Source organism: Salminus brasiliensis, chromosome 9 (assembly GCF_030463535.1).
Source record: "Salminus brasiliensis chromosome 9, fSalBra1.hap2, whole genome shotgun sequence".
In the NCBI taxonomy this organism is placed as follows: Eukaryota; Metazoa; Chordata; class Actinopteri; order Characiformes; family Bryconidae; genus Salminus; species Salminus brasiliensis.
The window spans coordinates 8,131,506-8,154,411 of record NC_132886.1 but is presented as its reverse complement, the minus strand read 5'-3'; the positions used below and the strand labels follow the sequence as shown (position 1 = coordinate 8,154,411).

At 41.2% G+C, this 22,906-nt stretch overlaps 1 protein-coding gene across 5 annotated transcripts in view; it reads left to right on the top strand.

The window, feature by feature from the left end:
• The window catches only part of LOC140561969 (laminin subunit alpha-3), a 142,767-nt gene that overhangs the window by 61,509 nt on the left and 58,352 nt on the right, over positions 1-22,906 (top strand). For 3 of the 5 annotated variants that reach the window (XM_072687274.1, XM_072687277.1, XM_072687278.1), the window contains exons 27-36: positions 388-493; positions 729-828; positions 1,759-1,915; positions 5,106-5,247; positions 12,020-12,165; positions 12,880-12,980; positions 15,078-15,237; positions 16,149-16,312; positions 17,829-17,937; positions 19,489-19,586. In XM_072687274.1, the coding sequence (XP_072543375.1) occupies positions 388-493; positions 729-828; positions 1,759-1,915; positions 5,106-5,247; positions 12,020-12,165; positions 12,880-12,980; positions 15,078-15,237; positions 16,149-16,312; positions 17,829-17,937; positions 19,489-19,586 (1,283 nt within the window). Of the gene's footprint in view, positions 1-387; positions 494-728; positions 829-1,758; positions 1,916-5,105; positions 5,248-7,733; positions 7,867-12,019; positions 12,166-12,879; positions 12,981-15,077; positions 15,238-16,148; positions 16,313-17,828; positions 17,938-19,488; positions 19,587-22,906 lie in introns of all 5 variants that reach the window. The other 2 variants (XM_072687276.1, XM_072687275.1) reach the window with 2 other exon arrangements.

The window sequence follows — 22,906 nt, the reverse complement described above, 5'->3', positions numbered from 1 at the left end:
TTTGTTAGGCTTTATTTTTTTAGTTTTGGGATCCAGTAATATAAAATAAAATGATAAAACCTGATCTGATCAAAAATGAGATGGAAATTCTAATTAAAAGGCAAAAAATAGACCTGAGGAAAAAAAAGATTACTTGCCTCACATTCTTGCTTGAGTAGAAGTAAAAGTATTAGTATTTGAAGTATTTAAAGTTTATTAGAAGAATGGCTTTGGGTAAATTGAGTAACTTCTTGCTGACCACTGCTGGCCTTTACATGCATCTTCATCTGTTTAACTGCTCACTCGCTCTACTGAGCTGGTCAGTCGCTCAGCAGCTGACTGACTCCTCACCCTTTCAGGCTGAGGTATGGATGGATTTGCCTGATATACTGTCTGTTTCTATTTCAGGATAATGGTGAATGTTTCTGCAAGCCTAACGTTTGCAGCCACGCCTGCAGTACATGCAAGGACGGATACTTCCTGCTACAGAAGAAGAACTATTTTGGTTGCCAGGGTGAGTGACCTCGGTAGGCTTTAATTGGTAATGATTAATGATAAACCCATGCAGTTGCTTCAGAAAACATACACACCCTCAGGATCCCGACAGAAACCAGAAATCGGAAGCATAAACCCTCTGAATGTAGCAGTTTAAGTGTTAATGATTGACTGTGCTTGTATGAGCAACATCCTGTCTGAAAACACTGCCTGAAGAAAGAGCTAACAGTGACATCATCTCCCCCCTTTGATAGGCTGTCAGTGTGATGTAGGTGGGGCTGTGGCGAGTGATTGTGAGGAGTCAACCGGCCAGTGCAAGTGTAGAAAACACATGCGTGGCCGCACATGCTCAAAGTAAGCAGTGACAGCACCACACCTTGTCTTTCTTTTCACACACAGCTTCTGCCATCCTCAATAGTGCCACCGAAGCACATTATTTAAAACCATAAGAACCAATAAGAGAGTTTTTTACAGTAGAAGCTCCAGATCTCATCAGAACAGATGCAGGGGAACATAAATCCAGTAAAAAGGAGAAACAAGAGCTTCTCATTCTGAAGAAAGAAAGTAGTGAGATCTTGTTGGTGAGCTCGGTTCCTCCAGGTTTCTCCTAGACGCCCCCCAGTCCAGCCAGCACAGCCTGGATGTTCAACTCCAGCAGCAGCAGCAGCAGCAGCAGCAGTTCACCTGATTTACCATCAATAAGCCCTGTATTACCACCAAACCAGGTGTTGATCTGAGGAGAGCTCTAAATAATACTAAACTTCTAATACTAGACTTCTAATGAACACAATTATGTAAATCCACGACTTTCTGTATGAATGTTATTAATATTTATTCTAATATTAGTGTTTTACTGAGCTATTAAACACCTACTGCACAGATATGCAGATTCTTTGGTGTCTAAAACCTTTGCACAGTACTGTGCATAAAAGAAACTTGTTTTTTTATATAATGATAAAGAAATGTTGGTAATAGGAAGAGAACCACTAAAAATCAAACACTACGGATGTATTAATACAGCGTATCACGTTGTGTTTCACTTAGTGCTGTCAACAATAACACGTTAATGCACACGATTAATCTGCAAACTTTAACACATTAACCTTTTTAGTGCAAATTAATCGTCTTACCAAGTTTGGTCCCAACTTCCTCCCATTGGTCATTCTCTTTTCAGAGGGTACACTCCTACTCTATGTAGCATTTTAATATGTGATTAATGCCATGAAACTATTCTTTTATTATTATTTATTTATTTATTTATTTATTTATTTGTATCTGAAACAGGCCTGAGCTGAACTTCTATCTGCCCACCCTTCATCATCTGAAATTTGAGGTTGAGAATGGCATCACTCCAAATGCCAGGCAAGTGCGATTCGGCTACGACCCGCAGGAGTTCCCACAGTTCAGCTGGAGGGGCTACGCTGTGCTAACACCAGCACAGGTAACTCACCTTTTACAGATCACTGGTACCAAATGTTTCAGAAATCAGTAACTGGGTTTTTTAAGACCACCATAATGTCAACAGTGCTTTGTTAGAAAAGAAAACTGTAATATTAGATTTATCACATTATTTAAGGACAATTGACTTCCTGTACATTGAACTAATTGCTGCAGTTGTGGGAATCCTGTGAAATGCCATTCATGTGTATCATATAAAATATTTATGGATTCTGGAAACACAGCAGTATGCTCTCACTTGCTCTGCTGCGGTGTAGCCTCCAGCAAAGATCAAGAGATTTCTGAGCAGTTGTTTTTATATTACAGAGGCCTAGCCAGCATGCCCTGGAGCTCCTATTTTTAATAGTATCAACAGTCTGGGAGGAAAAGGCCTACATGCTTGTGCAGAAACACAGAACATACTTGTTCAACGTTAAACAATACTCAGCCTCACTATTAAATAAAAGACATATCTACATGTGTATTTTCTTTATACTGATTCAACTTGTCAGTTCGAATGGATAGAGGTCATGACTTGTCCAGAGCCCCTTTCTATTTGAATTGAAGTGTCATGATGAGCTACACATATTACATTTATCCAATGCTATACATATACAGCTCCAAAAAAATTAAGAGACCTCCCTGCATTATCAGTTTCTCTGGTTTTACTATTTATAGGCAGTGTGTTTAGGGAAATTAACATTTGCGTTGTATTTCATAAATCATGGACAACATTTCTCCTAAATTCCAAATAAAAAATTGCAATTTAGAGCATTCATTTGCAGAAATGACAACTGCTCGAAAACAACTGCTCAAATAATTATAATGCAAAGAAGTTCTTATTCAAATTTAAACATTGTTGTATATAATTATATTTTTATAATTATTTTATAAGCTTTTTATTTTATAAGTTATGACCTTTTAATATTTGAGTATCAATAACAAGTTATGGAAATTAGGGATAGCACCTTTTCTCGAGTATTTTGTTGACCAAGGAGGTTTGTTTGAGAGGATGGTATTTGATTGCGGAAATCACTGTTTACCAGTGATTCCCAAACAGTGTATGTGTAAGTAAAACAAAGCTTACAGAGCTGAAGTGAGAAGTGCCGGGTTGGTCTGAACAGGATGTTCTTCCCAGTCGTCAAAGGGAAGGAGCAAAGATCTTTCTCCTAGTGGTTTGCTCAGGCTCTTTGATACTTTACAGCTCCCTCTGGTGGCCAATAACAGGACACAAGATAGCAGCAGTAGACACAGAAAAGGTATTTTATGACCAGAGTCGTAACAATTATGTTTAATCATTGAAAGACATACTGGAATAAATATTGGTTAGGTACGGAGAAGGAGGAAACGAAAAACAGTGCTGGGATTTTTATGTTATTTTATTATTAAAAAAATAGCTGAGGGAAATTCGTAGGTGTCATAGGTGTCTCCTTGGAGGGATGCCTCCTTCTTTAGCTTTTTATGAGCTAAACTAGAACTGGTATATCCTTAGCATGAACAAAAGTGCCCCAATTTATAATTTGTAGTCTTGAAAAACATTTACAGTGCTGTAAGAAAGTATTCCCCAATATTCGCTACTGTCATGTTTCATATAAATGTTTCAGATCATTTAACTAATTTTAATATAAAATTGTAAATAGTAAATGTCCAATGCAGCTTTTGACCTATATCACCCAGGTTAAAAAGGAATTGCCCCTTAGCTAGTAAATCAACCAAAATCTGTTTAACAGCTGGGATCAATTTCACTAGGTACACCCAGGCATACTTACAGCCAGGCCTATTGAATCTAAAACTCTCTTAAAGAGAATCTGTCTGGCAATGTGAATCAAGCTAAAAATGAGTCATTGAAATTTGCCAGTCTGGATTATAAAGGGTTACAAAGTCATTCCTAAGGCTGTGGGACTGGCCAATAAGGCTGGGCGATATGGTAAAAATACTGGATCACGATATTTAAAGACTTCTTTCGTGATGTGTAATATTCATTATGATACATGTAATCACAGACTAAAAACATCAGTAGCCACAGATTCAGTATTCTCACATACTGAGTACAGTGATTGAGAAGTACAGTGATCTCATTGAGTGACAATAAGAACATCTGCTGCTCTTCATCTGATTAAACCAGTCTAATCACACTGTTTGGAATGAAACCTGTAGCTGATCAGTGTATCCTCAATATGCTTAGAAAAGCATGTTGTTATAACGCTAACAGAATTGATCACGATACGATAAGGAGCGCATTAGCGACTCATTCAGGAGGTCACAAAATAGCCTAAACAAACTGCAGGCCTCACTTGACTCTGTTATGGTCAGTGTACATGATTTCACAATAACCACTGCTGACCAAAAAGAACACAAAGGCTTGTCTTGCATTTGCCAAAAAACACCTAGATGACCCTCAATACTTAGATTATATTCTGTGGACCAATGTGTTTGGAGTCTTGCCCAAGGACTTTTATTGGTGTAGTGTGGTGGGCTTGCATGGCCAGGGAATTGAACCCTAGTCTTCCATGGGTGAAGATGATGATGTTATCTACTACACTAGCCGCAGTATTCAAATACCGTCCCCTCAAATGACTGTACAAGGATTTGAGTATACATTCACATCTTTATTATTAAACATATAAAGCCTGTATTCATGTATGTTCAGCTCTGGCCTTGGATGGCCAGTGTCCAGCACCCTCCTGGATACTGGCCGTCCAGGACCAGATCGACTCTAAACTTTATTGTTTATTATTGTAAAGTGATGGTTAACTCTGTAACCATGCCGCAGTGCTGCCTGCTTTATTGCAATCAATCGCTGAATAATTAATAGGTTCAGATTTGATTACTCAGTTTGATCAGTTTGATGATTGCATCAAATCTTATGATTTCTGATTTCTCACCGATCAGTAATAAAGCAGTCTTCTCTTCTGGAAAAACAAAAAAACAAAAAACAGTTTTTCCAGTGCAGCATGTTCTTATCCAGAGTTTGTTTATGTCTGTGGAGTGAGAGCTCATCTATAAAACATGGTGTAAGACCTTTCAAGGCTGTTATTATCTCCTTGCTGCTTCTTCCTGTGAACGATGTTGAGCTACACTCCACTTCTAAGCTAGTTCTGTGATTAGGACATGTTGGCGTCGCTGGGGACCGTTCTCTTGTAATGTGTGTTAAATCGTGGCTTTTCAGACTCTAACACTCTCTCTCTTCCCAGCCAGAGGTGGTCTTGTTTCTTGTTGTTGGCTCCCCGGGTCCTTTCCACATTGTAGTGCGCTATGCAACCGCTGGCCTGCAGGGGGCAGTGCGTGGGAGAATCTTGCTGGTGGCGGGAACAGGCTTTTACTCTCGCTGTGATTGTAAGTGATGAGCAGTCTGATCATTGTCACTCTCTAGTGTTTTTTGATGACACAGCAAAATCTCCAGAGTTGAATTCATACCTAAAGTATTTGCTTAGACTGCAGGTCGAAAGGTGCCTTAGGTTTTAACGATGCCATAGAAGAACCGCTTCTGGATTGTAGAGATGTCTAAATGTGAAGAACTTTCAAATCACATCAAATAAAGGTTCATTAGACCTTTAAAAGGTTCTTAGCACTCACACATCTCTATAGACATACTTCTTAATGGAAGCAGAAGTGGCTCTTCTATGGAACCATCTGAAGCATCTTTATTTTTAACAGTGCAGCTGGACACTAAAGCCCTGTTTGAGGAGGATATCTAATTTGATTAACAACTGTGTTGTTGTTTGAGCAAATGAATATCTGTAATTGGAAGAATTGGCTGAAAAAGTATTGGGACACCTACACAATCTTACAAGCGTATTTTTAATGACATCCCATTTTAAACCCATTAGCATTAATATGGAGTTGCCCCACCTTTGCTCTAAGCTCTAACAGCAGCAGGTCTGCAGCTCGGCAGTTATTGAGTCAGCAGAGCGTTGGAGACTCTGAGATCAGCACTCGGCCCTGACCCCCCGCTCTGTAACTGTGTGTGGTCTGACACTCGGTAGCTGAGCTCTGTGGTTCCTCTTCCACTGTTCAATAATACCACTCACAGCTGATGGTGGGAGATCTAGGAGGGAGGAAATTTCACCAGCTGACTTGTTGTTGCAATGGTGGCATCATATTACAGTACCACATCTGAATTCATAGATTAAGAGGCATGTCCCAATACTTTTGTCCAAATAGTGTATTTCAATCCCAGCCATCAATGTGGAACGATTGCTTATGCCATCAAATTCCTTACAAACCACAATACATACTTTACACTGATAAATAACTCCAGCTTGGATAGTGGCGTTGCATCAACACTGGGGTTTTTACTGTGTCCTGAACTAGAAGGTTTCCCACTCAGTTGTGTTAAGTGTTGGTGTACTTGATCGCTGTAGAAATTCTCTCAACTTGTTAGTTCTATAGATAGCTCGATGTGGGGAAAGGTTTGTGGGTGGAAATTAGCACCAATTAGCTTCAACTGTAGACTTAAAACACAGCCAGCGACCAGTGATGTCTGCTGAGAATATTAGACCACTGAGCGTCCCTGTCCTTCCTTTTCTGGATGGTTTCGACGGAGACTCAGACTCAAAATATTATACATCTCAGAAGACACTGAACAAGAGAGTGCTCATGTCTTCCTTTAGCAGCTCAATTGCCCCTTGATGGAACTGACACATGCTAATCCTGAATCAGCTTGCAAAATAATAGGCTAACTAACGCTTCCAGCTTGTGTATCAAGTTCCAAGTATCCAGCCTCTAAGCATTATCAATCATTATTGATAATAATAATAATTAATCAAAGTATTGCTTTGAAGGAGCAGAAGAAAGCATTTATTGAGTATCTTTAGTGGTTTGATGTGGAGATTGTAAATATGTGGGTTGAGAAATGCTTAAGTAGCCTATTTACCACCCTGTTATTACACCTCCAACTGACACTAACTGATTTTTTATGGCCTTTGATCAAGGGCTTGTGACAAAAAGCAGTTATCTACTAGCACACTAGTACACCTAGTTTTACAGTTCGTTTTACTTACTCTATATGGAAAAAAGTATTGGGACATTATTTGTTTCCTTTGAAATTAAGGGCATTAAACAAGCTTCTTCTGCTTTTGTTGGATTAACTGTCTCTACTGTCCATGGAAGAAGGCTTTCTACTAGATTTAGGAGGAGCATTGCTGTAAGGATTTGATTGCGTTCAGCGAACAGAGCATTAGTGAGGTCAGGATGTTGGATGATCACCACCCCACCTCATCATCCGCAACTCCCCAACTCATCCCAATAGTATTAAATGGAGCACCAACCATCATTCCAGAGAACAGCTTCACTGCTTCACAGCTCAATGCTGGGAGGCTTTATGCCCCTCTAGCCCACACCCGGCATTAGGCAGCATGGTGCCAATAGGTTCATGTTCATCAGTCCTATTCTATAGGGAGTACTTTTCTACAGGGACTAGACAAGCTCTGTGTGTGTGGGTGTGCTAAAGTAGCTGAATGCATTCATTAGAAAGAGTGTCCACAGACATTTGGACTTATAGTGTACTCTTATTTCCCTTCTATGGCTCCTTTAAGATCCCAATGATCCCTGCATGACGCCCCTCCCCTCTTTTATTCTTGCTTTCAGTGTTGCTATGGCTGTGCTTGAACCATGAGCATGTTCACCCTGAGCTGGTTGCTCGGACCTCAAGGCCAGTGTGCCGCAGCACTCTGATTCCTGTACTGGCGTAGGCAAAATGCACTGGCCCTGGGGTCCCATATGGAGTTGAACTTTAACACTGATCACACTTACAGCCTCTAACCTGACCCAGCTCCCCTCAGCTCGAGAGTGCAGTGTCCACCTTCCCTCTCTCTCTGCAGAGTGAGGTGTGTGTAAGCGTGCATGCCAATGAGACCCAGCGCTCTCTCTTCCTCATCCTGCTGTACTACTCTAACCCCACTGGAGACAGCGTTAACGGACGAGTCACAGTGTCCCAAACACGGGACGTACAAGGTACACTCTCTCTCTTTCTCTCTTCTTTTCTCGCCTGTCGATCTCTCATTCATTTGCATCTGTCTACACTCTTAAAAATAAAGGTGCCACGCTGGGTTCTTTGAGCCGTGCCATTGAGGAACCAGTTATGGTTCCATAAAGAACATCTTTCTTAGTAAAGTCTGTGAGTATGAAGAACATTTTTAGGACTCTTGTAATCCCTAGAACCTTTAGCGCCTTTATTTGTAAGAGTGAATGTGCTGGTGGATGTATATCTTACAGTACCAGTCAAAAGTTTGGACACACCTGCTTGAATGTGTGCTGATCGTCATCTTGAAAATGTTTGATCCAAATGCTAGGATGACCATATTTCTGTTTTCAGGATGTCAGGATGTCAGGAATGTCGTGGCTGGGGGGTTTCAGGTAGGCTGGGGTTGTAGTTGTACTGAAAGGAGGTGATTTGGTCATATAGGCTACTTATTAGGCCTACAGCGTAGGCCCACCTGGAAACCCCTCTAGCCACAACATCCTAACTACTGTGGATGCCCATGTGTCCCCAGCATCCTTCTTGTTTTGTTTTTTTGGAAAACAAAAATATGGTCACCTTAGCATTTGGGTCAAATGTGTGAAATATGACGATCAGCACACATTCAACTAGGTGTGTCCAAACTTTTGACTGGTACTGTGTATCTGCTACCTGCATATTTGGTTGTTGAAAAAGTGTTATTTTAACTGTCTACCACAACACCTTCAAGTTAAAATTAAATAATGGACAGAGAGACAGACAGACAGGCAGACTGTACCCGTCAGTCTGCACTTCATCACCCATAAGGGCAAAGTGAAAGTATTCAGACCCTTTGTGGAAGCTCCTTTGACAGCAATTACAGCTGCAATTACAGCTGTCTTCTTGGATACGTCCCTACAAGCTTCGCACACCTGGATTAGGACAGTTTATCCCGTTCCTCATGACAGATACTCTCAGGCTCCCTCAGATTGGGTGTCAAGCACCTGTAAACTGTCATCTTCAGATCCCTCCACAGATGTTTGATCGGATTGAAGTCTAAGGCTATGGCTGTGCTGTGGCTGGCTGGGCTGCTCAACGACCTTTAGAGACTTGGGCCACTGTTGCCCCAGTGGAAGTTTGCCTTAGTGCTGTGTCTGCTCTGGATGGCCATGAATGGTCAAGGCTGGTGCTGTTGTCTGCATTTATCCATCAATCCCTCAACTGTTAGGAGTTTTCCTGTCCCTGTCGCTGGGAAGTATCCCAATAGCATGACACTGCCACCACCATGTTTCACTGTAGTACTGAAATTAGCCAGCTGATGTACTAGGGATGCACCAAACTGGCTTTTTCAGTTCCGATACCGATACATGAACTTTGCATATGGGTCGATACCAGTCCGATACCATTGCTGTATTAATAAACCATATACCCCACCATGTGGGAGAGACTTACTTTATATAATATAACAAATTAATACAGAGATATGAATGTATAAATTGTGCAGTCTCACACCAACAAATAAAAGTGAAAGGATCGGTTCCATGGATCGGCCTAATTATCCGATACCCAACCCAGCCAGTTTTGTTAATATCGGGACCGATACCCGATCCTAATATCGGATCGGTGCATCCTTATGATGTACAGTGCCTGTTTTTCACCAAATAAACTCATAGAGTTCAGTATTCATCTTGTCAGACCAGCCTTTCCCTCAAGAGTGGCTTCTGTCCACCCACTCTGCCATCAAGATCTGATTTATAGAGTGCAGCAGAGAGTTGTCCTTCCAACGTGTCCTCTCATCTCTGCACAGGACTTCTGGAGCTCATGTAGAATGACTGTTGGATTCATTTTTACCTTCCAGACCAAAGCACTTCCTGTCTGCATGTCCAGTATGTCAGGATGGCCAACTCTAGGAAGAGTTGCCAAGCGTCTTCCATTTCAGAATGATTGAGGCCGCTGTGGTCTGGGGAACATTCAAAGCCTTACATATTGTATTATATCCTGTTTATATTGCCCTGATCTGCGTCTTGATCTGCAAATTTGACCACAGAGATCCACAGACAGTTGCTTGGGCTTCATAGTGTATTATTTTGTCCTGACAATGCAGTGGAAATTGTGAACCTTTCTAAACTATGTAAGTTGTAGTTCTAGATACATCCCCATTGTAAATAAATCACACGGGATGCACCTGACCAAGTTTGGTAACACAAATGAGTCAAAACATTAAGACCACTCATAGATAAAGCGAATGGTGTTGATATCAAACAGTGGTGCAGGTCAAGGTCTGGGATGCATGTTAGGCAGTAACTGAACAGATGGTTCTTTTAGTCGACATGTTGGCTGCAGGAGAAATAGTGCATGAAGGCTGCAACAATGTCGACAAGGGCCAAATTGTTATGACCAGGGAAAGAACTGGGTCAGAAGATCTTCAAAACGGCAAGACTTATGGAGTGCTCCTACCTACACCTGTATCACACACTGCTGTGGAGCTGCAGATCAGTCTGAGTGCCCATGCTAACTCCTGTCCACCATCAAACGTGCCAACAATGTGAATAAAAGCGTCTGGACTGGAAATTAAAGCAGAGGAAGATGGCGGCCTGGTCTTTTTTTTACACAATTTGGACCACGTGTGTCTTGGTCCAGATGCCAGATACCATAGGGCAGCATCAGAGATCTGAGATCTTGTAGAGTGAGCTGTCTGTCTGTCTATCTATCTGTCTATTTATTCATCTGTCCGTCTGTCTGTCTGTCTATCTATCTATCTATCTATCTATCTATCTGTCTGTCTCTCTGTCTGTCTGTCTGTCTATCTATCTATCTGCCTGTCTGTCTATCTGCAAGTCTGTCTGTCTGTCTATCTATCTATCTACCTGTCTGTCTATCTATCTATCTGCCTGTCTGTCTATCTGCAAGTCTGTCTATCTATCTATCTATCTATCTATCTATCTATCTATATATCTATCTATCAGTCTGTCTGTCTGTCTGTCTGTCTATCTATCTATCTGTCTGTCTATCTATCTATCTGCCTGTCTATCTATCTATCTATCTATCTATCTATCTATCTATCTATCTGTCTGTTTGTCTGTCTGTCTGTCTGTCTATCTGCAAGTCTGTCTGTCTGTCTATCTGTCTGTCTGTCTGTCTGTCTGTCTGTCTATCTATAGAGAGATAGACAGACAGACAGACTTGCAAAATAGACAGACATACAGACAGATAGATATGTCTGTATGTCTGTCTATCTGCAAGTCTGTCTATCTATCTATCTATCTATCTATCTATCTATATCTATCTGTCTGTCTGTCTGTCTGTCTGTCTGTCTATCTATCTATCTGCAAGTCTGTCTGTCTATCTATCTATCTATCTATCTATCTATCTATCTGTCTGTCTGTCTGTCTGTCTGTCTGTCTGTCTGTCTGTCTGTCTGTCTGCCTGTTTATCCATCTATTTGAGGCTTTCTACCTATTCTCAGTGTCTTCTAGTGTCTGTCTATTCTGCCCCATCTTTCTCAAGCTGTCTCTGTCTCCATTCTTTGCATCTAACTCTGTCCTACTAGTTCAGACTCGTTGTTCATACAGATCGTGTTGCTTTCATTATTAACACTAAACACACAGCACTTAAAGGATCAGCGCCTTCTGTCTTGACAAGGGGAATTTAAGCACGGTACTTTAGGTTTAGTGTGTGAGTGTGTGTGAGTGTGTGTGAGAGAGCATGAGGATGTGAACATAATGTGGAGCCATCCCTGAAAGGTAGGCTCTGAGACTAATGATTGAAGAGAATTTGCTGACTGCAGAATCTACACAGAAATGGGTGGGGAATTATTTAAAGATGAAAATGACTGTAATCAGATTGGTTCCAGAAGCACTAGTGGAACAGGCCAAGTCTTCCTTTTTTAGGTTTTAGGGAGCAGACTCATGATGAGGATTCATGAAATAAAATGCACAAGTAACTCTCAGTCAGGCCATCTATGAGTTTACATGTTTTACAGTGAGTCATTTTCTATTTAGACTTAATATTACTGTTATATCACACAGCCTGCAAGACTACAGAAAACCACATAAATCATGTCCCTGTTAGTTTTATAAGGGATTTGTTTATGGAAATTCATAGCGTGAAGATAGAATCCATGGTAGGGCATGGTTGGACTGCACTGTAAATCTGCCCTTTTCATCCTAGTAGGGTCTGGAGAGAGTAAAGAGGTGGTGTTTCCACCCAGTCGCTCTCCTGCTTTCCTCACTGTACCTGGAGACGGCTTCGCCCAGCCTTTCACTCTGACTCCTGGAAAATGGATTGTCTGTCTGCAGGCTGAGGGTGTGCTGCTGGTTAGTACAAGTGAATAATCCATGTTTTACTTTGTGAATATAAAGAAATATCTAATTTATATTTATATATATATATATATATATATATATATATATATATATATATATATATATATAATAATAACATTTTACTATTATATATATATAGATAGATAGATAGATAGATATGTATTTTTAATTATTATTTTTTTATAAAATGTCTTTCATATAAAAACATATCAAATTTATATTTATATATAAAAAATGTAGATATAATATAGCATGACATAATTTAATCATATTTAGATAAGTACAATTTACTATTATATATATATGTGTTTGTATTTTTCATTATTATTATTTTACATTATTTACATTTGGTAAAATGTTATTACTACAAATGCACTTTTTGTGAGTGCAATGTTAGGACACCCCCACATAACTAGTCAATAACATTAGAGTAATCAGAGCCTGTTTTATTTAAACCTCAGACATTTACTCTGATTTGCTCTTAATTGTTGAAGTGAGTGGTGAAGATCACCATGGCCAGATCCAGAGAGCTCTCTGAGGCCTTCAGAAAGTAGCCTGTAGATTCAGAGGAGTCTGGGGAAAAAGGGTTTAAAAAGATCTCAGAACAGTTAGAAATCAGTCGTTCCACTATCCGCTAAAGAAATTCTGTCTTTACTCAACCCAAAATAAAACCTGACTAATGTTAAAGTGTGTGTGATCCTCCAGGACTACCTTGTCCTACTGCCCAGTGCCTACTACGAAGCTCCAATTCTGCAGCATGACATTACAGAGCCCTGTACCTATCTGGCGCCTGCCGAGAGGGGCAAGTAAGTGTGCAGCAGTTCACTCTAAACCACTTCACCTTTTCCGTATGTTATCAAAGCTAAATGCATCTGTCTTTTTCCATCAGTGTCCTCATCAGTGAAGGCTTAGCTGGATAATGGTGTGTAGTATCAAATACCACAAATAAAAAAAGCCTTAACCAGAATAGCCTACAGAAAGAAAAGCAGATGTTTGGGCTTTGTCAAACATCAAAAACAGCCATAGCTGGGTAATAAAGGGGTAATGAGACCAAACTGGACACATACATGCCTGTATGTAATTTCAGAGCTCTGGAGATTTTGTGTTTGCTCCAGCTCTTGTTAATATTCTCTTTTATTCTTAGCCCAAATGTTTTTGCTCAGAAAAGCCTGAAACTGGTTTGATTTGTTGGTTTTGAACTTCTTTAGTTTTTCTTTAGTATTAAGACGTGTTTGTGATGCCACAATCATTCTGAAATTGGGCTGGACTGGAAGCCTGGTCACCAAAAAGTCCTGTAGAAAAGAAAAAAGTGCTGGTAGAATGCTAATGTTAGCTAGCTTGCCATCTCTGCTGAAAAATCCAGTTCAGGACCAGCTTTCACTAGTAGCTGGTTTCAGATGGTTTAAGCTGGTCTTTGATGGTCAAAGTGGTTGAAAAGCTGGTCATGCAGGTAAAAAACATACCCTACACTGGTAAACTAACTGACTCAGGTTTGGTGAGGCTCTCCAGACTTTCAGAGTAGAAAATCCAACTTGCGGGAGCGTTCCATCTCAAATTTCCTACTCTGAACTCCGATATTCCTACTTCCTAGCTCAAATGGAACACATCATTAGCATTACATCTGTTTTGGGTCTTCGGAAGCTCATTAATATTGCCCAACAGGGCCTTGTGTGACTACAACTTTACTTTGGAACTTTAAGGCTAATGTAGCTAAAACTAAAGGATATCTAGACCCCTTTCACATCTGGTCTCTTCATGCATCTCCGGTATCAGGATTTTATCTGGATAAGGCCAAACCACATGAAAAACTGCAAAACTGCAAGTGTAAACGCACCCAAGACTAAACCAGATACAAATCTGATCACTAAATCAGATCACTCAAACAACTTCAAAAGGTGGCCTGATCTGAGATCGCTTGAGCCATGTTATAGCAGCGTAAGACGAATTTCACAACCAAAACTCCTCCCAGTACAACACAAACACCAGTAATACGAGCAAATTAGCATTTTCTGCCCCACACAGAAATTAGATTTCAGATTTCAGTCTGACTAACTGGAGCTGCATTTGACTACCAGGTGTAAATGCATGTGGATAAAATCTTATCAGGATACAATCCAGATACTAGTCACGTGAAGTAACCAGTGTGAACAGGGTCCTAGACACCATCAGCATGTTAAATCACCACACAACTGCCTAGATCTGCATATAGACACATAATTTTTTGACATTCCATTAAAGGTTAAATTGTCCTTCTCCTGTAAAGTTGCCATTTTGGAGATAAAAGGTTTTTGTCCGGCAGCAACACTATGTGGTTTCTGACACTATGTGACATTCTAAAGCCAAAATAGAAGCAAAATCAGTGGCTATTGCTTCTGGAAATGTGTCACACTATTTTCCGTTCATGATTTCAGTGTAAATTCCACTACTTAATGTCAGCATTAGCCTTTTATCTCCAGTGCAAAACTAAAGAAGCAGGTGAAGTCCTATCTGATCAGCTGAACCAGGGGAGCTATTCTGAAGCAGGGTAGCAGACATAACATGAAGCAGATGTTTTGACTTTGTCATGCAAAACTCTAATAGTGAAACTGTAAAGGGATAATGATGACCTTTTTTGACCTTGAAGTGCTCCTGGTCTGGTAATGTGCTGCCTTTAGGCCACTACGAGGCAGCAGCTATTAGCTAAACTTGAGCAGGCAACTGATCTGAAGGAGACGTTTAACGATAGAGCTTAATTGTGACTTTGTGTCTTAGGAAGGGCCGACACACTTGACGATCAGAGCAGCTCCTAAGTTTGTTGTGTCTAGGCTCTGTCAGAGTATGTTATTGTGTTCTGCTCGATGTCTGGGTTTTTTGGCATCCTCTGAAGGTTTTGTTGCTTTTGTTAATTGTGTGTCTGGCTGCAGCTGTCTCCTCTACAAGCATGTGCCGATTGACAGCTTCCCGTCAGCACTAGCCTCTCAGGGGCATCTGACTGTTCTGACACCCCAACGGAGACCGTCAAGGGTCAACCTGCAGCAGCTCACTGCTGACCATCCGCAGATGGCCTCCATCAGTGATCAACAGGTGGGGTAAAAAATGAACCTGAACAAGAAGGTAACCTGCCAGGTCCAATGGGTTGATTTAAACAACTCAAAACAAAACTATAGGTTTCCATTCATTTCAAATCATACGTTTTAAATTCTACTTTAGACTTTACAGTTTTAACAGAATTGCTCCATGTATTAGCATGGATATGCTATGTGCTATGTATTAGCATGGGTAAGAAGAGACTCAGAAGAATATAATAAAGTAATATAAAAGTCAAACTTGCATTTATGCCTGACTATAATAGGCTATAATACGCTATAACAATTTGCGTATATAACCACTGCTCCACAGCTCAATGCTGGGGGGGGGTTTATACCCCTCTAGCCCACTCATGGCATTAGGCATGGTGTCAATAGGCACATGCTTATCTGCTCTAGAGAGCATTTGCACATCTGTTTCAACAATAGGTGCAACTTAAAGTAGCTGAAGGCATTCATTAGAAGGGGTGTCCACAAACATTTGACAATTTCGTGTAAATCCAGTTTGATATTGGACAGCTGAATAAAGGCAAAGAAATGCCTTCATTCAGCTTTATTAACATGTCTCACTGTGTCTGTTCAGAAGTAGCCAACATCGCAGAGGAGTTCACACTGCTGTAAAACTGGCAAAGCAGTGGTTCAGTGATTCAGATACAGTCAGTCTCATACACACTCGGTTCGCTCTCAGAGGTGAAATGTCTCCTTGAGTCACCTTAACACCCCCAACCTCACAGCGTCCTGCAATGTTTGAGCTGAGCAAACTCATCTATAAACCCCTCGGGCCTCCAGCCACAGCACCGTGGCTGTGTCATCGCTTTCCTCGCACGCAGCCCCTCGATGACTAATCAGTTATGGTTTGGTCTGGTTTGCTGATCATGGATGTGCTTTCAAATAAGCTCTCTTTTGCAGGCGCTGCTGCGGCTGACGCTGCACGTTCCAGAGAGTGGCTCGCACGTTCTGATTCTGGAGTACACCAGCGAGGTGAACAACACCCAGAATGCAAATCTGTTCATCGGTGAGCAACCGCAGGACGAGATTCAAACCAGGGCCACCATCTACAGCTGTGCATACAGGTGCATTTGATAAAGTGTCTTAATGAATCTTCTAAATGAATGTACATATATGTCCATATATATATGGACATATATACACCACCATGGTGGTGGTGTTGTCTTGAGTGCCTTGACCGATTTGGAGTTTGAGGAAATTGTATAAAATTGACTTGATGTAATGGCTTTTATTGGCTGGATTATGTCACCGATGTGTCCTGCAGCCGCATTGCCTAGTCTAACTTAGCATAGCTTAGAACTGTAGCAAGCATTAATACAAACTAATGTTTTTATGTAATACGTCCTTAGTTATACATTACATTAATGGCATTTAGCTGACGCTCTTTTAGCGACTTACAAGGTTACTCATATTACAGAGATGGGCCAATGTAGTGTTAGGAGTCTTGCCCAAGGACTCTTATTGGTGTAGCGCAGCATAGCCACCCAGACCAGGAATTGAACCCACATGGAATTGAACCCCACATGGTGTGGGGCAGGTAGAGGTATTATCTGTTGTGCCACACCAACCAGTTTTAGGATAGTGTTAGAGGACAGTGTAGGAATAACGGGCACGGGCAAGGTAGAAAGCAGCAAGTCGGGGGCTTTTCTGCCTTGTATGTCCCAGTGACGATCAGTGGGAGTGTAATATCAGCCATGTCACTGCACTGCTGCGTTCTCTCTTCACTGGCTTCCTGTAGCTGCTTCTCGCATCAGATTCAAACCCTAACGCTGGCCTACAAAGCCCAGAACGGACCAGCTCCTCCGTACTTGATGGCAATGGTCAAAAGCCGATACGCACCAAGAGCCCTTCACACTTCAAGTACGGCTCGGCTCGACCCGCCATCCCTCAAAATCCGCGGAAGACAAGCGTCCAGGCTTTTTTCTGTCCTGGCACTAAAGTGGTGGACCGAGCTTCCCCTGGGTGTCCGAACGGCCGAGTCGCTCGCTGTCTTAAAACGCAGACTGAAGACCCACCTCTTCTGAGAGTACTTGGACAAATAGCAGAGTACTATGGTCACCTTATTGTCTTGTGTTTAGTAGAGTCTAAAGCTTAAAGGTATCTTTGAATTATTAGTCTATTCTAACTAGCTGAGGTTTTCTTAAGTAAATAGCAAAGCACTTTGTAAGTCGCTCTGGATAAGAGCGTCTGCTAAATGCCTTAAATGTAAATGTAAATGTATTAGAGGGCTTTCTGCAAAAATTCCTTAGTATTAGGATAGTGTTCCTCTCTGCCTACTAAATATAATGGCTTTGGTTGCAGTGGTCGTGTTGTATAATTGGTGTGGCACAACAGATAAAACCACTAGCTGCCAGTGAACTATTACACCCTGTGGGAGACCAGGGTTCGATTCCCAGTCTGGGTGACCGTAGGCTGCGCTACACCAATAAGAGTCCCTGGGCAAGACTCCTAACCCTACACCGGCCCACCTGTGTAATACGAGTCACCTTGTAAGTCGCTCTGGATAAGAGCGTCAGCTAAATGCCGTAAATGTAAATGTGTCCTGTCGCTCATCTGAACGTTTTGTGTTCCGCTCTGTAGTTTTCTCTGCCGCTCTGCTGTGGTGGATCAGCAGAATCGCGTGGCTCATTTTCTGCTTCCCGCCAAGGCAGAAATTCTTCTGCAGACGTTTGCAGCCTCCTTCCTACTGGTGAGTGAGTGAGCTCAGTTGGGCCAGAGTAAATGCAGAGTAAAAAAACAGCTCACGACCTCAAGCTTTTGCTGGTAGCTGGTTAAAGATGCTCTAAGCTGTTTTTTGATGGTCAAGGTGGTTGAAGAACCGGTCATTCAGGAGACCATATGCTAGTTAGCTAGCTGTTTAACCTGCTCTTGAGTATGCTGCATTAGACGGTAAGATTAGTGGCCATGCTGGTTGTTCAGCTTGTTCAGGTTGATCATGCTTGTAGACCAGCTAAACCATCAAACTCACATACCCTATGCTGATCAGAAGCTAAGCTGGTCCACCCACTTAGCCAGCTTGACCAGTTTGAGCTGGCCAGGCTGCTTTTCTTCTTATTTTCCTGCCAATTTTTTTTGCTTCACAGTTTTTAAAAGATGGACATCGCTCCAGATTGTTGGGTCTGTTGTGCGATTCGGGCTTGTGTACAGCTTTTTGATCTGACATACGGTTTCAGTGTAGTGACAGATTTTTTAATGCAATTTTTGTCTCATAAAAATGAATGGATGACACAACAATACAACCCCCAACCATCCACATGGGGTATCACAGCCACCAGTTTGCAGCATACTAGCAACCGCCTGGGATACCATAGCAACTGCCTATTAACCAATAGGCAATCTATAGAAAACATCTAGCAACACCTATAGCACCCATTGAGTAGCCACTTGGCAACCACCAGGGATAGCATATCAGCCACTTAGAAACCACCTAGCAACACCGTAGCATAGTAACACTATAGCCACCACTTAGCATCTGCCTGGAACACCATAGCAGCCACCTAGCAAAAACAGGTTCACCCTAGTGATGACATAGCAACCACCTAGCAACTGCCTGCAAGTGGGTATCTCTCATTTTTCTCTCTGATGAGATCAGCGGGTGGGTCTGCAGTTTTGGTGGGAGTGGTTGGATAACACTAAGACCTGGGTTCGATTACCCATCCAAACAGGAAAAACTCACTGACAGAACTCACGATAAAGTGTTACCATTTGAAACATCTCTGGATAGAAAGCCTGTGACCCCTCCTTACGACACAACGATACAACACCCTACCAACCACATGGGGTATCACAGCCGCCGGTTTGCAACATACTAGCAACCACCTTGGATACCATAGCAATTACCTATTAACCACTAGGCAATTAGAAATTAAAATATAGAAAACATCTAGCAGCACCTATAGCACCCATCGAGCACGCCACTTAGAAACATCATAGCAACCACCTGGGATACCATAGCAACCACTTAGAAACCACATAGAACACCGTATCATAGTAGCAACAATAGCAACACCATATAACAACTACCTGGAACACCATAGCAGCCTCCTAGCAAAAACAGGTTCACCCTGGTGACCACGTAGAAACCGCCTAGCAACCGCCTAGCAACCGCCTGTAAGTGGGAATCTCTTATGTTGCACAGCATTTTCTTTTTGTATTGTAGCTCAGATATTGTGACCGTGTTGTATCGCGAGGCCGCCCGGCAGTCTCGTACTCATGTGTTTTGCTGGTGTCCCTCCCACAGTATCGAGTGTATGCGGTACCTTCTGCTGATTTCACAATGGAGCTCATCAACCCCAAGGTGCTGTGTGTCTCAGTCCATGGCCGCTTCACAGACGACAGGTAAAGCTTTAAAAAGCTGAGTAAAGAGAAATTCCTCTGCTTTACTGAAGTGCACTTCTCTCTGATGTACTCATTTTCTGGTCATGGGTTACCGAACATAAACGAGAACAAGGGCATGCTGAAATGCAGGAGGCTCTGGAACAGCATACCTTGGCATTAGGTATAAAGGCTCAGCATAGTTCGAAAAAACTCAACACCACACAAATCTGCTCAGTTTAACACAGTACAGGCGCCGCAGGACTGTAATATCCTAACACTACAGTCCGGTTAAAATCCTGTCTCTCTACAAACAGGATGGTGCACACTGCAATCACTGTAATCTAATTCAAAGACTCAAAGGTTTGAAAGGTGCCCTAGAAAGGAAAGCTGTGTTTTCCTTGGCATAGTTGAATAATGAGAGTTCGGGACATGGATGTGGCAAACCATGAACCTCAAACACTGCTGTTCCTCCTTTAGTGAAACTGGCCAGTTCCCAAAACCTTGAAACTGTTCATCACATCACAGTCTCAGGCTCGTTATATTTACCAACCTCCCCCCTTCAAGGGGTACATACACCCAGCCCTCTGGTGAAAAACGTTTAAGGGCTAGATGCAATGGCTACTGCGGGAGAATATGGAAGCAAGGCCAAAAAGGCTAAAAGCTAAGCTCGATATCTGCTACGCTGAAGCCTCTAACGCAGCTGAAAAAGCGTCAAGCTAATGCTAAGCCAATTGGAGCAAGCATCACTGCAGTTATCTGCTATGCTGAAGCCTCTTCTATCACAGCTAAAAAGACTAAAAGCTAACCCAGCCAACTGGCTACAATCTTTTTAGTTAGCTAACTGCACAAATAAGACTCTAGAATTATTACATACTATATTATATAATATTATATAATATACAGACTCTGAATTCATTACAGAAATCAGCTTGTTTGCATTTGTAGTACTAAGCTATGCTAGACTAAGCTAGGCACAGTGTCGTCACAGTGGCCGGCCAACCATCCAATAAAAGCATTGTTTTTTTTTAGATCCCTTTATAAAAGGATAATTAGCGAGAGTGTTTACATGCACAAAATGATCCAATCATAATCAGATGTCTGCAGTTATCTGATTATTTAAGTAGTCATGTACACAGCATACTTCGCTTTATTTGATCAGATTAAGGCCTAAAGCATTCCATAAAACACTAAAGAGGGCTGGAGTTTAGCTCAGTAATCAGATTTCTAAGTGCATGTATACACTTTTATTAGTCTGCAGGCAAACGCAACTGGATTGGACAGACGCTCGCTCAAAAAAAGCTCATCTCCGTATTTGCTGCAGTATAGAGGAAGCTGTAAGAAGGGCAGAATTGCACACTTATAGAAACTAAACAATATCAGAGATATTTGCCGGTAAAGTTGGTCCACGTTTATGAAAAGCTGCGTCAGGAAGTTGGAAGTTTACGCCACATGCTGCTGTGAGATTATTGGCTGGTTGCGAAGTAGAAATCTGATTATTGCCTGACTGATGTAAACCCGGAGTTTTCCCGTTATCCAATCAAGTACAAGTAGTCAAGTACACAGCATACTTCGCTTTCTTCAATCCGATTAAGGCCTAAAACATCCAATTAACAGAAAACACTTAAGAGAGCTGGATTTTAGCTCAGTAATCAGATTTCTAAGTGTATGTTTACACTCACTCTGATTTCTTTCAGTTTTTTTTTAGTCTTTTTAGTCTTTTCTTAATCTCCGTATTTGCAGCAGTATAGAGAAAGCTGCCAAAGAATTGCACACGTATAGAAATCATACAATAGCAGAGATATTTGCCGATAAAGTTGGTCCACATGCTTTTTTGAGATTATTGGCTGGTTGTGAAGTAGAAATCTGATTATTGCCTGGCTGATGTAAACCCGGAGTTTTCCCGTTATCTGATTATCCAAGCACATTAAAAAAGGGCACTGTTTGGATTACTGACAAAATCTGCAAAATAACAGGGTGGTAAATATGCTTGTAAGACTTCACTTCAGCTAAAGTCACATACTTAATATTTATAAATCATATAGTGACTTATAATACTGCATAAATGCATTTTACAGTAAAGTAGTAATAAAATAGCTTATTTTCTACTTACAGACACAAATTTTATTGAAGTTTCAGAAGAATTGAGATACAAAGTGAGATGCAATTTAATATAAAAACCCTCAGAAGGACAGATCCGTCCAAGTACTGTACGGGCCTTTTCCGTTGAGGACACGAATACATATTTTCAGTAAGGGGGGAAAACACCCTGTTGTGGAAAAGAGCACATCTGTTTTTCAGGCGTGGCTGCTTGCATTCCACACAGGAGCTTCACCTGGCCTTAATATGCCTTCATATGCCTCCATTTTTCCTTTCTTGTCTGCCTTCCCCTTTCAGTCTATCTCTGATCTCAAGCTCAGAGCCGTAGGCCAAGGGTAATGATAGACTATTAACTTTGTCAGGAAGCTTAATATTAAACCTATAAAAAAAATCACCCTTATCTTTCTTTCCGTGGTAAATAGATGACAGAGCATTGCTTTTTTGTACAGTTCTGTTAGTTTGAAGGAACCATACCTATATATTCTGGGTTTACTTGTTATTAATTATTATATTATTAGTTTCAGTGTGCTGATTATAATATTATGCAGTATTATGTAGCGCAGCATTACAGTACAGTATGTCTCAGAGTTACAAGCCAGATCCACAAGGTCGTTTGTATCTGAAAATGTCAGGTTAGAAATGAGTGTCAGGTGGTGGGAGTGAAAATCTAGGCGCTTATGAGTTGGAACAATAGTCTAGTGGGTCACAGGATGTTTGAGGCCTTCAGTAGGTGTGTGCCTCCTTCCATGTCTTTGCTTGGCCTTTGCCTGACCTTTCCACCCTGCCGCACTGAGCTGTGTGAAATGTTGTCATTTACCAGTAAATCACACCACAGCTTCCATCAGTGCTAATTATGGTAATTCGAAAACCACTTCGAAAACGGTTCCTGCGTCAGTTATAGTTGGAGTAACTGTATCTGTCTGTGTGAGATAGGGAACTACTAATGAAAAACGTATAGTATTAGTATTAGGTTTTTGTGGTTATTATTATTATTAGTAGTAGTAGTAATAGTAGTAGTAGCCATATTAGCATTATTATTATTGTCATTGTGGGTATTATTATTATTATTATTATTATTAGTAGTAGTAGTAGTAGTAGTAGTAGTAGTAGCCATATTAGCATTATTATTATTACCCTTGTGGGTATCATTATTAGTAGTAGTAGTAGTAATAGTAGTAGTAGCCATATTAGCATTATTATTATTACCCTTGTGGTTATTATTATTATGATTATTATTATTATGA